At 40.7% G+C, this 13,619-nt stretch overlaps 1 protein-coding gene across 12 annotated transcripts in view; it reads left to right on the plus strand.

Annotated features, from left to right (window-relative positions):
• ELMO1 (engulfment and cell motility 1) overlaps positions 1 to 13,619 on the plus strand; it is a 577,880-nt gene that overhangs the window by 163,112 nt on the left and 401,149 nt on the right. For all 12 annotated transcript variants that reach the window (XM_077119672.1, XM_077119654.1, XM_077119621.1 and 9 more), the window contains one exon: positions 5,832 to 6,001. In XM_077119672.1, coding sequence (XP_076975787.1) covers positions 5,832 to 6,001 — 170 coding nt within the window. The remainder of the gene's footprint in view (positions 1 to 5,831; positions 6,002 to 13,619) is intronic.

Genomic DNA, 13,619 nt, shown 5'->3' on the forward strand with positions numbered 1-13,619 from the left:
GCCCCACCCCCCTCCTCCCCTACTCCCACAAGCAATAACGTATCTTTATGGACTGGCTGTTTTTCTTAATATTCCATCAGGAAGATGTGCTCATGCTATCTTACATTCTCCAGAGTTTCATTTTTAATTCCACATAATATTTCATCTTATGACTATACCATGATTTATTTAACCGTTGTCCTATTGTTGAGCATCGTGATTGCTTCCAATGTTTGAAAATAAATGCTATTTTAAATACGCCAGATGGGCCACACAGCTGTCTCTGATAAAAGTACTTCTTTAGGAAAGTGTGTTACACCCCAGAGATTCCTCTAGGGCTGTGCCTTCGTGAACACCATAGGCCCCCTGGCCCTGTCTGCTTCTCTAATCTCCCCTCCTTCCGCTTCCCCCTCGCCCACCAGCCCCAGACAAGCTGGCTTGTTTCTGACCCTTGAGACGTTCCAGGCTGGTTCCCGCTGAACTCCTCAGCACTAACCATTCCTGCTGCGTGCAGTATTCCTGTCCCCCAGCTCCATACGGTCGGCCCCTTCTCATCAGTCAGATCACGGCACATGTCACTTCTGCAGATAACCTGTTTCCGAAAATAGCCCCCTTTATAGAATCTACCAGCCAATTCTCTTGCATCTCCCAATTTTAGATTTTGCTATACAACATCAATATTTGATTGTTTTATAGTTAATTTTTTATTACCCTCCTCCCACCCCAAGGATGTAAGCCCCAAAAGGGTGAGCACCCCATCTATCTTGCTTGTTGCTTTTCCCCAAATGTCCAGAACAGTGCCTTGCTCTGATTAAGCTCTCCGCAGTACTTGCTGAAATCAGTGAGTGAGGATTCTGTCTTTATTTATGAAGGGGTAAGTATAGAAACAGGTACTCATAAAGATGTCTGAATATAGACCAAGGAAAATTATATATAATCTCCTGCAATAATTGACTTCTAAAAAAGTAAGTTTTGTTTAAAAATACCTAATATTTTAATAATACAAGTTTTATTTCTACATTATTTTTTATAATAAAAGTTTTATAGCCACATGACTTAGAAATCAAAAAAGGTAAAATGTTTATATCTCTCTACCTGATCCAAGTGGGAAAAGATTGCATTAAAAATGTCCCACCTGCTGGACATGGTATTTTGATGAGAGTTTGCCCTGGAGCCTGACACCTATGGGACACCTATGGGACACCTATTCCTGGTCAGCCGCTGTGCCGTCTGGGTTCCTGCCTACCTGAGAAGCACCTGGTGACTCTGGGGATTGTAGGGAACCTTGAACATTGCTCTCCTCACAGTTTCTCAGGCTACTGTTGGGGAAGAGGAGATTGCTGCCACCCATGTGGCACCCACAGAAGCCAAAACTGAGTCATCAGGATGTTTTTATTGTGAAAAATAACATATATACAAAAAAAGCAATAAATTTTCAAGCACACCACAACAGTTAGTTCTAGAACAGATTTCAGAGTTTGGTATGGGTGACAGTCACCAGGATTTTGAGAGGAGAAATGGTTTGTTCTGCATTTGTCCAGGAAGGAGAATGCAGAAAAAGCCTCAGACCAGTCTCTCCAAACCAAATGGAGCTGGGGTTTTATACTGTCCGGGCAGATGAGTTAAAGGGCTTGGTTAAGGATGGGATGAGATGATAAAGAAGGAAATGATATAGGCTAATCCAGCTGGCTAAGGCAGGCTCAAAGAGGGGTTGAGCAGAGCATGCTCTGTTGCAAATCATGCCTGGTTCTTAAATGGAGTCTTAGCTGACTCCCTGGCTAAAACCAGTCAGGTAAGAGCAAACCTTAGCAGGTGTTGCAAAGGGAAAAAAAATGGTAACTTGCAGTGAAGCAAGCTTCTTCTGAATAAACATGAAGTGGGTGCTCCAACAAAAGAAATGGAAACTTTTTCAAACAAATAGGGGAGGGGCTGCTTCAGTGGAAAAGGGGGTTGGTAAGTGGCAGTTTCTAGGCCAACAGGGGGCAACTGAATTTTACTAAGGCCTCAGAGCTTAATAGTGACAGACTGGAAGTAGCCCCTGGGTCACGCTCCTAGTTCCATGGGCCCTTCATCATTGCCGACCTGCTTGTCACCGTACTCTGCTTGAGACAAAAATAGTAAAATTCACCCAGATGCAAACACCATGGGGATTCTATTTATTTTGAAGAATGGAGTCCTTAGAGGATAGCACCGAGGGTAAGGAGTAAGGTTTGCGTTGAAGGATAAGAGCAGCACCATGAGAGAAGAGCAGCACCATGAGAAAAGGGCACATCATTTTCAGGCACTGGATGGAATGGGGAAGAAGAGTGGATGATGGCTCCGTGGGAACTTTTCAGCCTGTGGCAACATCTTTGAATGGTGCCGGCTTGGCACCATTTGGAGAATCCTTTCTTACTGCTCTTGGAAGGGACATCTTGCCTCTGACCCCAGGCTTTTGCTTTGATATGCTAATATGGATGGTCTCTGTAAAATGATTTCAGTTTCCGCAGCAGCATCCCACTAGCAGTCTTGGGTCTCAGTGTGACTTCTCTCCTTGGGACATGTGCCTTTTTCAAGTGTCTCTTCTTTTCAAGTGTTTCTCTTCTCTCTTCACTTTAAAAATTATCAGTTATTTATATATGTTTAAAACTTAACCGTAAGGTTTAGGAGGGGAAAGAGAGAAAAAGCAGACGAAAAAAACCTTAGAGTGAGCGAGTTTATTCCTGCTCTCCCGGGCAGAGCTCACAGAATTCTAGGTAGGGAGTTGTGAGCTCGCTGCTAGGTCCTGGTGCGGGCGGTTTTTAAGCAAGGGGGTTAGGTGACGTCTAGAAGGGGCGGCACATTTTACATAGCTCGAGTGATGGTGACCTTCCCTGTTCCCCCGACCTAACACTTATAATTAGGTAACATTTCAAGCATATACAGAGTAGAGTAGTGTCGTAGATGCCATCTGCTTAGCAGTCACAATTATTGACATTCATTTCCTCTATTTTCTTAGAAAGTTTCCTCCTAAAAACTGTATAAGGGAAAGCAGCTTTGACTTTTGGTACAGTAAGCTAGGCGAGGGGCTTGTTGTGTCGTAGCTGGGGAAGACAAGACAGCGATTGAAAGAGAGTCAGAGCCAGCCTTGATGGGTGGAGCGGGGCTGCTCATTCCATTGTCCTTGGAAGATGCTATGTGTTTAGTGCTTTAGAGCACTGGTTCTCAGCCTGAGATTGTGGACTAGCAGCATCAGTGTGGTAGCTGGCCAAGCATACAGTTTCAGGGCTCCATTCCTGGTCTGTGGGAAAACTCTGTGGGTTGGGGCCAAGGACCTGTGGTTTATGAAGTCCAGGTGATAACTAATGCAGGCAAAATTTTGAGAAGCGTTACTTTAGTAGAAGTTCTCAAGGTCCAACTGCCCATCTTGGTTATCAGCTGCAGCACTGGTGAGCTGTGTGACCTGGAACATGTTACTTAACTTCTCTGTACTTCTGTTTCCTTTGTCAAATGAAGATGATAAAGGTACTGTTGCCACCAAGTGGGCTGGTTTGCCCAATGCATGTAGAAGTCAGTGCCGTGGCACCAGGATTTTGAGATGAAGAAGGGTTTATTGCATATTCGACCAGCTAGGAAAATGTAGGAAAGCCTCAGAAGAGCCTCCCCCAGCAAAATTGGAGCTGGAGTTCTGCACTGCCTGGGGAAGGTGGGCTTAAGGAAGTGGCTAAGGATGGAGTGAGATAACTGTGGGTTAGGGGTGAGCTAAAGTGGTGCATGCTCAGTTCCAAATCATGCAATTTCGTGCATCACATGTTTACAAATGGCCACTTAGCATGATTGATTGATGGGAGTGAGTTTTGCTATTATGATTAGGTAAAGGTGACTTTAAGATCAGGGCTTCTTCTGACTACATATGCTCCAGTGGCTTGAACTACCTAGAATTGGCCTTAGCAGATGCTGTAAATGAAAAGGAAATAGTAATGTTGCTTGCAGTGAAGCAAGCTTCTTCTGAATAAACATGGGGGGTGGGAGCAGTGGAGATCAAACAAAAGATATGAACATTTTTTCAAACCAGTAAAGGAAGGGCTACTTCAGTGGAAAGGGGCCTAGTAAGTGGTGGTTTCAGTACCTACCTGATAGGACTATTGTAAATATAAAATGAATTACTGCCTGAAGGTATTTAGTATAGTGCTAGACAACCATTAGCAATTTTTATTACTATATGAACATCACCAAACATTATTAACATTAATAATGATCATGGAATTATTCTTTAATACCCATTATTATCATAATATAGTACATTCAAACTTCCTACTTGGTGAAAAATGTGTTTTCAAGTTATTCAAAGTGATTGACTTGGGTTAAATACTATGCTAATGTTACATATCCACTTGATGATTTTGGACAGTAGTTTATCTTTGAACAATATAAAAAGATTCTCACTCAGCTCCTCACCCACCTTTTAAAAACATGGATATTTTCTGTTTGAATGATTGGTTAGATAAATGGGAATCACTGAACAAATAGGGATGGGGGGAGTTCTGGTTCTTTCTTGTTTTCCTCCTTTCTCTTTCCCAGTTTCTAATAACAAAATGTCTGTTTGAGTTTCACTTAAATGAGAGACCCCAGGATATCAGAGACCAAACAGTGGGGACATGGGTTTTGTCCCTGTCCTGGCCCCTGAAGATGGTATCAGATTCCCTGTCGGTGCACCCTTCTCTCCTCTGGGCTAACTCAAGGGGTCATTGAAGGGGAGGTGGGGGAGGAGGAGAGAGGCAACTCGGGCTATGGCACCTGTTTGGATTCCCTGGCTCCACTCTGTAATCTTAACCCCGTTATAGTTCAGTGGAGCTCCTCATTTATGCTTAATCACCCGTGGTGATTCTCTCTTTTCTGTTCAGGAGAGATACCCAACCGTTGAAATCAAAATGCCACATCTTACCCTTTCTCTGAAATATATGAGAAATATTAGTAAAAACAGCTGAAAAGGGGAATAGGAGGAGAGCAGAGTGCTTCAACCATTGCATATTTGAGTTAAATAATTACTACAACAGATGTCCTGATAGTTTTTCCATTAAGCACAAACACAGGCAGAAAAATTTAATATTTTATTTTTTTTGTCTCACTGAAAGGTAGAGATGGAAACCTTTACTGGGTAAATGAGACTACGAATTGTTATCCAGAAGTTCAGCTTCTCCCATATATTTCCATTTCTCTCTGTCTTGATGTAGAAGCCAAGTGCAAATGCCTTAAAAAGGAGAACCTAACTCTAGGCATAGCTATTAAATTGTTTTTCTAATGAACTGGTTTGATATTCACACAGTAGCCAATGTATGTTATAGAAATTTGAATTTCACAAGCATCTTTGGGCAGTGCTAGAAGATATTCAGTAACACAGAAAGATCCTTTGGGTGTCAAGTGAAGCTTTCGAACATTGTGTGTAGGCAGTTATTACTCAGAGTACTGACTGAATGGATAAGCATGCTGTATAAATTTGTGTAATTGCTTAACTAAGCAAATAGGTTTTTGTGGCATCTCGACAATAATTTCACTTTAACAGTAAACGTTCTCCCCATTGTTACTTCCTTCTTGCCATACACTGTTGAGTTTCTAGGGTTTTATTCTGCTTTTGATCTTGGTCTTACATTCCTTGATACAAGACTGTGGGCCCTATCAGTAGAAGGCAACTGATTCCTGCTATGAAATTAATGAATGCTGCATTGAAAGTGAAGTCAGAGTGTGGGAAACCTGCCATTAACATGCCCCCTGGATATTATTCCTTAGTCTTGCATGCCGGCCTTTATCTCTTGGTTTCTCAGTGAACTATACATTTTTTGTCCTTTATGGTTTCCTTTGTGAACACCCTTCCCTCTGCTTTCGCCCCTGGTAAGGCTCAGAATGCCCAGCAGCTCCATGAACGAATCCAGTCTTCGAGTATGGACGCCAAACTGGAAGCTCTGAAAGACCTGGCTAGCCTCTCTAGGGACGTCACGTTTGCTCAGGAGTTTATAAATCTAGACGGCATCTCTCTTCTCACCCAGATGGTTGAGAGCGGCACAGAGTAAGTACCTTTTAGCCAGACTTCCAAATTTGTCTTGTTCTTTCTGGTATTTTGGGTATTTGTTACATTTCTCATGCTTGCAGTTTCTTGTTTAAAAAACCTAAAAGATCTAAAACTTGGCTAGGGTTAGAAAAAAAAAGCCTTTTAAGATAGTGCCTGGGTAGTGGGTTTGTAATTTAAATAGATCTACACCCCCCACCCACCAATCAACAACCATTATGAGACAAAATAGAAATCCATAAAATACCTAAAATTTCAGATTTATGAGGAAAAAAATTAGGTCATTATCTCTGAGGCGCTCTCTAGCATTTAAATTGCAATTCTATAAAATACAGTAAATCCCTCATTTCCCTTGTCTCTTCCCAAGAAAAATTGCCCTTTCTTGATCCCTAAAAAGAAAATTAGAGTACCTAACATGTCTGTAAATATTAAACCAGGTCAAAAGTATCCTTCCTGAAGTATTTTTTTTTAATTTACACTTTAATGATTAATACATATCTTAGTTACATTAAAGACAAGAACTATTTATTGCGTACCTACTGATTGCAGAACTGTGGGAAGCGGGCAGACTACAGCAGGTGTCATGTCAATTATGACTCAAAAAAGGTTTAAAAATAGGGGGGTGGGAGACATGAGACTTCTCTACCAAAAATTTATGAAGACTATTACACAGGGTGAATTAAATTGGTGTATAATCACCCCTGAGATCCAGATGTCTAGAGGATGGAACAGTGGAATCTTAGCTTCACAGAGGAGGTGACATGTGAACTGGGCTTTGAAGGAGTCTGAGTTCATCATGAGTGAGGAAGGGATGGCCATTTCTGGTTGGGCCACTCATTGTCTCATTGAAAGCGTTGGTACTTATGGCATGATTGGGGGCGTGTAAGGAGCCAGGTGGGTCTAATTCTTAGGTATATAGAGAGATAACCCCCCTGACCACTGGGTGCCAGGGTAGGTTTGCATGAAGCTCCCACTGAGATATGGTGAGGTGCTATTGGCATAGGCTAGTATAACGTGTAAATTAGTGGCATAAAATCATTGTGTCAGTTAGCTATATAGTAATAGTTCAATCAATGATCCTAAAATTGGGGAGAGATATTTATTAGAAAAGAGTAAATATCATTGAGAATCGGGGTTTAAACCTGGGTCATTTAAATCTCTCTTCAGTACCTAGTGATACAAAGAATGAGCTGATGACTATTTGTTAGAGACCTGTCTTGGGCCCCCCTTCCTACCTCCTCCTACACATGATATTATTCAGCCTTCACAATTGGCACTTGTTAAACATTCTTTTTTTCTCATTCAAAGAGAGGATGTTTTACGACAGCAGGAATATTTGCCAAAAGCGTATGTTCTGTGCAGTTTGGAATTATAGGCTCTTATCTCACAGACAATTGGGAAGCATCTCTAGGAACAGAAAAATTAATCAAAGTAAGAGGACTGGCAAGCAGGCTTGAGGGTGATCTGGAAAGGGTCAGTTGTGGACAGGTATCATTTATTATTTTTTAAATGTATGGCTATAACTCTGCCCTTGAAGTTTTGGGGGTCTGTGAACTTGGAGTGGAACTAGAAAACTCAGACCCTGGGGCTTATCAAAATCCAAAGGGGTTACTATAAATTAGAGATGGGATTTGGAAAGGCTGGAGGAAGCTTCGAGGGAGTTGAATAAGGTTAAGTTTAGGGGATACAAAGAATTGTGTAAAAGAGGATCTGTTTTTGATGGAAGCCCCAGGATGACATTTAATATGGAAAAGGATAGTCTCTCCTGGTTCCTTTTTTCTGTGAGCAGAAGAGTATGAGTTGTGGGTATAAACACCTTACTTGGTAACGGAGGATTTCTTCATGTAATTGTCAAACAGGGTAGAACCATGGGACATGCACCCACTGCTTTCAGGGGGACACTGAGCCCTGGGAGTTTCTTCCTGCAATGTTTACTAACATGCAAAATAAGAATTTAAAAATCTTACCAGATGTACTGATTTATCTAAGTCGTGGCCATTCATATGCCTAAGGCAATGCACTAAAGTGAGTTGTCATACAATCCACTAGGATTTGGTGGTTCTGCCACAGATGCCCAGGGGTTCGAGCTCTTGTATATTCAGCATAATCCTTTGTACATGTTTCTACCAAATGCCAACATCCATATCCTAAGCGCCTTGGTTATAGGGCTGTGGCAAAACTCCAGTGCCTTCAGGTGATGGCAGTTACTTTTCTTGAGAATGGGGAAAGATCCATGCTAGAAGCTTTTGTTTTTCAGTTCTCCACCAAAGGGATACTACCACTTTTACTTGAAAACAGCAACAACAACTGGCATTACATATTTGCTTGTCAGTATTCTTTTTTTTTTTTTTTCATTGATTAGTGCTATTGCCTTGATCTGTATTTCATCTTGACCTTTGGAGTCGTGCAAAGAACCACTTTCCCTCATATTTAGGACTGGGGGGCAGCATATCTGAATTATAACTCCGTGCTGCACATGTACAAATGTGAAAAAAATTTCAATACTCAATGTACTTTATGTGAACAAACCAATTTTTTTGTTTTTTGCCTTTTTGAAAAATAATTTCAAACAACACTAATTCTGAAAAGAATAATATCATATCACTAATATTTTGACTTCTTTTTAACAGTAAGGCATCCTAATTTCTGTTTCATACAACTAGGTTTCAGGCAGATAATCAGAACTCAAGGTCAGTTTTTGGATAAATTCTATTTTGCATTTGTCTCTCACATTTTCCCATCCAATTATGTTATCAAGGAGGAAAAACATCTCTCTGGATCATCTCTGGTGTCCCCTTCGCTGTTTTATGTAAGTTCAAGGTCGTTCTCCCTTTAGAGCTGGAGAGAGAAGTAATGGGCTCATGTCCCCCTGCTTTCCTTCTGCTGAGTCCTGCGACCTGTCCTGTGACTTGGAAAAGACTACCCATTTGATCTACATGTATTTTTCAGATCTTTTGCCCAGATCAAACAGAAAAGGGAAAGACATTTTTCTTACAAGAAAATCCATCCTCTTGATTACACTTATAGCAAGACTTTAATTAATGAACAGGAAACCTTTGGAATAGAAATCACACAAACTAAAAATATTTAGTCCTGACTCCAGGGCGTGTTTCCAGCTGGGGAAGGCAAAGGCTTTCCTAAACAGGGCCTGTGGAAATTTTTAGGGAACCCTAAAGAAACATAGCTGGAATTTTGAGATTCACAGTTTACTTGCCTGTTTGCCATCACCCAAGGCTGAGCTTTATGAGGTGTCTCTCCTGCTGGTATCGGGAGGGACCACGGGAACCAATGAGCAATAAAGGAGCAACGGAGAAGCACTGTTTTGGCAGAGGACAATGTTTAAAATCTGAATTAGATTTTCTGTCCTTGTGGAATTTTGAAATTCTGTTCCTAGTTTCTGCTTGAAACATAGGAATGGAAGCAAATTAGGTTGTGGGGAAATATGTTGTCCCAGCTTAACCTAGGAAATGGTGTCAGGTGAGGCATATTAAGGAATAGGTATTCCTTCCAAAAAATTAAGCGAAATAAAGAATATTAAAATATCTCTCAGAAATGATATATTTTATTCTATTTGAAAGAAAAAAATTGTATTTTGCAACGAACTGAATAATATACCTCTTCAGGTTTTAAGTAAGGCATTTTTTTTTTGTTTTTTTGCCTATGCACACAGTTTGGCAATTTGTCTGGTGTCTTACCTTGTTAAACAATCAGTCATAGCTCAGGGCAGAAGAACTGGAGGAGCATTTCCAAGAAAGAAAGGGCAGGATACTTAAGAGTTTCCTTGCCACTTGGCAGTTCGACAGGAAAATCACACTGTTAGACTCTGAGTAAGCAGTAGCACTACCCTGGGCAAAGCAGTCAAGAGTGGAAAAAGTTCAAAGAAGTCGGGCAGTTTTTTAAAAAATAAGCTTTCTTTCTTTAATGAAAAAAAATTCTTTTATTATTTTAAAAAGAATACGTAAAAAAAAAGCAGAGGGAAGGAAATAGAAATCATTTATAATCTCCCTTTTCAGAGAAAACCATTTTCAGTATCTTGGTATATATCTTTTAGATGTCACACATGCCTAGGCTTTACAAAAATAGAATTAGAGTAATATTTACACTCTTTATAACCTGTCTTTTATAGGGACATGTCATGTCATTATATATTATTCCCCCACCATTTTTGCTGCCTGCATAGTATTTATTTTTGCAGTTTTGTTGAGGCACATTTAATACAATATAATATAATAATTTAAAGGATGTGCTACTGTATATTTGACTGTTCCCCTGCTGTTGTTCATTGATGGATTTAAGTTTTTTTCATCATTGTCAACATTCTGTAATCACCTTTACTTTTGACAAAATCTTTGTGAACATTATTACATTTTTTTCAAATAACATTGCTGACTCAGAGGATATACATGTTTGAAAGCTATTTTAAAATATAAACGGTCCAGTTGCCTTCTGAGATGTCCCAATTTCCATTCTACAAATTGATTTCAGAGTGTGTCCATTTCCCAATATCTTGCTCAAATATTGAGCTCGTAGTTCCTTAGGATTTCTGGCTTTCCTAAGAAAAATAGCAATGAGGTATCTGAAGAACTCTAACTAATCTAGGGAATTCAAAAGCACTGTTTTATTTTCTTGGTTGTGATGATTTCTCTGAATTCAACTGTATTAGGGAGTTAAAAAGTCCCATGGCTATTTGAAAGATATGTGACGCCCTTGATTTATTATCTTAAAAAGTAAACACCATTAATTGTATAGATTATTAGTACACCCCACCCTGAGTCATACATTAATTACAAATGGGGAAGTTTGATACTGTGTATATGTATATGACTATATATGTGTGTGAACATGTATGTGTGTAAAAATAGTTATTATTGTTGGATTAATACAAGGATAGTTTCACTTTAGAATTTTATTGTTAAAATCATTTCTCCTGGTCTAAATCAGAACTGTGACAATTTATTAGGAATTGCGAAAATGAAGGCGTGACTTGATTTAAGTACCCCTGAAAGATGCCTTGGCTTTTCATACTGTCTGGTACCCACATTTGAGAATGGATTTGTCAGTATTATTCCTTTTCCTGAGTGTATCTTATTTGAGTGCTGCAAACTGTACCTGACACCGGGTTAGGGACATGGGGAGATGTGGGGAAAATACAAAGATGGTTGTGACAGCTCTTGACCATGAGTGACCTTTTCTGGAATTTTTTCTTCACGTGAAAGATGAATTTCTTTTTGTGTTGGAAGTAATTTTGTTAACCTCTAAGGACACTGATGATGAGCTCTAACGCATGCCAATGCTGCTGAGAACTTGGTGTCCCTTATGAGCTCCGGCTGTTCTGGAAGGTATCAGCCAAGCAGCTGAGGCCAGGCCAGGCCAAGGTGATGAAGCGACTCACTCTCTGGTATCCAAGTCCAGTTCCCGCGGTGTGTGCCCCCCCCCGCCCCCGCACATTGCCTCCTCGAGACCACAGGGACAAGCAAGCAGCTCTCCCCAGCCCAAAAGAAGCTTTTTCTGTGTGGTCTCTGCAGTCTCTGCCCCAGCTGTAAAGGCTGCCCGGTCTTCCCAGCTCCCTTTTTGTGTGTTTTCCTAGAGTGTGCATTCTGCATAACTTAGGGAGGTCCAACTGGAACAGCCTTTCTGGGGCCCAGCCAGAAATTTGCATCACAAAGACCAAAGAGGCCAAACCTCGGGAGCTTTCTAAGGGATTGTGTGGCTGAAATTCCTTAAACGGAATCTGCCCCTTCCCCACTCCCCTTTGCTTTGTGTCTTCACCATTGTCAGTCACCCTGGTAATGAAAATGAGGAGGGGGTCACATAGGCTATTGAAAGAAAAGATCATCCTCTGCGGACCAGAATGCCATACCATGGGCTGAGGTGAGAGGTTTCTGGCCACTCTGAAACATGAATCTTTCAAGTACTATTTTCTCTTCTGGTCTTATTTCTTTGAAAAAAATGGGTATATCGAGAGAGAGATTTTCCCTGTTAGGAAAACAGAACACATGTCACAACAAGATTTCCTCTTATGCTTGTGATGAATCTGAAGCCTAAGCATGGATATTAAAACTCAGAAGGAAGAAGCACTGTGACATAGCATCAAACTTAACTCTGCAGTCTTGACAAAGAGAAGTCAGCAAGACAGGGGCTGCTAGGAGAAATGGAGCACATACAAAAACTTAAAGGCCTTCCAGCCAGAGAGTTATTTTGTAACCTTGCACTGTCTACTTTATATCACACACACACACACACACACACACACACACACACACTCTTAAGTATTTTATTTTGAGCCAGATTCAAACTTTCAATAATAGAAATGAAGAATCCTGTTTGCTCTTTGCTTAAGGTTTCAATTCAAGTTCTACCAGTTGTTCCAGTTGCAAAGATTCTAACCCAAGACAGTGCCTTGTACCCAGTTGTCATGTCTCCTTCAATCTGAAACCATTTCTCAGTGGTTTCTTGTCTTTTATGACTGACGTTTTTGAAGATTATAAAGCCAGCCATTGTAGAATGCCCTCCAATTTGGGTTTGTTAATAGGTACTTTTCAGGAAAAGATTTTAAAATCATGACTCCTGGGTGATGCGACGGTGGCTCAGTGGCAGAATTCTTGCCTGTCATGCCAGAAACCTGGTTTCAATTCCTAGTGCCTGCCTATGAAAAAAAAATCATGACTCCCTTGTGACATAAAAAATGAACACATGGTAAAAGATTTTATTTTATTCATAAGGTATGAGGGAATCAGGCGGATGATATAACTGCTTCAAAGGAGAATCAAAAGAGCACAAGTTTCTATGGAGTAAAGGAATGGTTTAGTGAAGTGCACAGGTGGGGAGGAAGCAATTAAATCACCACCTGACAGGACAGAATTTACATATCTATCAGTTATTTATAGAGAGTTATAAAATACTTCGACGACAATGGACTGGGAATCTGATAACCCAGCAGGGCTTGTGTTGTAGACACTAACTGATATTCTGTTGGAACACTAGCATTTTTCCCATAGGCTTGTCCAATGTTTTCTCATGGTGAGACCCAGTTATATGTCGTGGCTGGCATACCACAGATGCTGTATTCTTTTCATGGCATTCTGTTGGTGGCACATGTCTCTTTGTCTGCTCACTGGTGATGTTGGCTTTGATCCCTTGACTAAGATAGCGTCTTCCAAGTAACATCTTCCAGGTGTCTCTACTGGAAAGTTTGTTTTCCTCCCCTTTGTAATTAACTGATAAATTATTTATACCATGGGAATTGGTAAATGGCACAAACCAGGCTTGTTTGTTTTTCCCCAGATATTTGGTTGTTTATTATTACTAGCACACCACTCTTGATAGCAGTGTGGACTAACAGGACTTCCTGTCTTATTTCATTGGTCATCACATATCACCATCATCACTTCTTTTGATGCTTCACTTTGTCCCAGATTGGCCAGTGGGGGTTCCTTCAAAGTGCCGTCTCTGTCTTTTTGATAGGGTTTTCCATGATTCTTTGACAGTTTCCTTACTTTCTGGCTCAAAAAGTTGTTGAAGGCTTTTCTAGAGCCTTGTCTCAGCCCTCGCCTGAGCCACTTTCCAAGGAGCCCTGAGCCCTTTAGTGGAGGTTGGTGTTTGGCGCTTACAAGTGGGT

Source organism: Tamandua tetradactyla, chromosome 1, assembly GCF_023851605.1.
Source record: "Tamandua tetradactyla isolate mTamTet1 chromosome 1, mTamTet1.pri, whole genome shotgun sequence".
Lineage (NCBI taxonomy): Eukaryota > Metazoa > Chordata > Mammalia > Pilosa > Myrmecophagidae > Tamandua > Tamandua tetradactyla.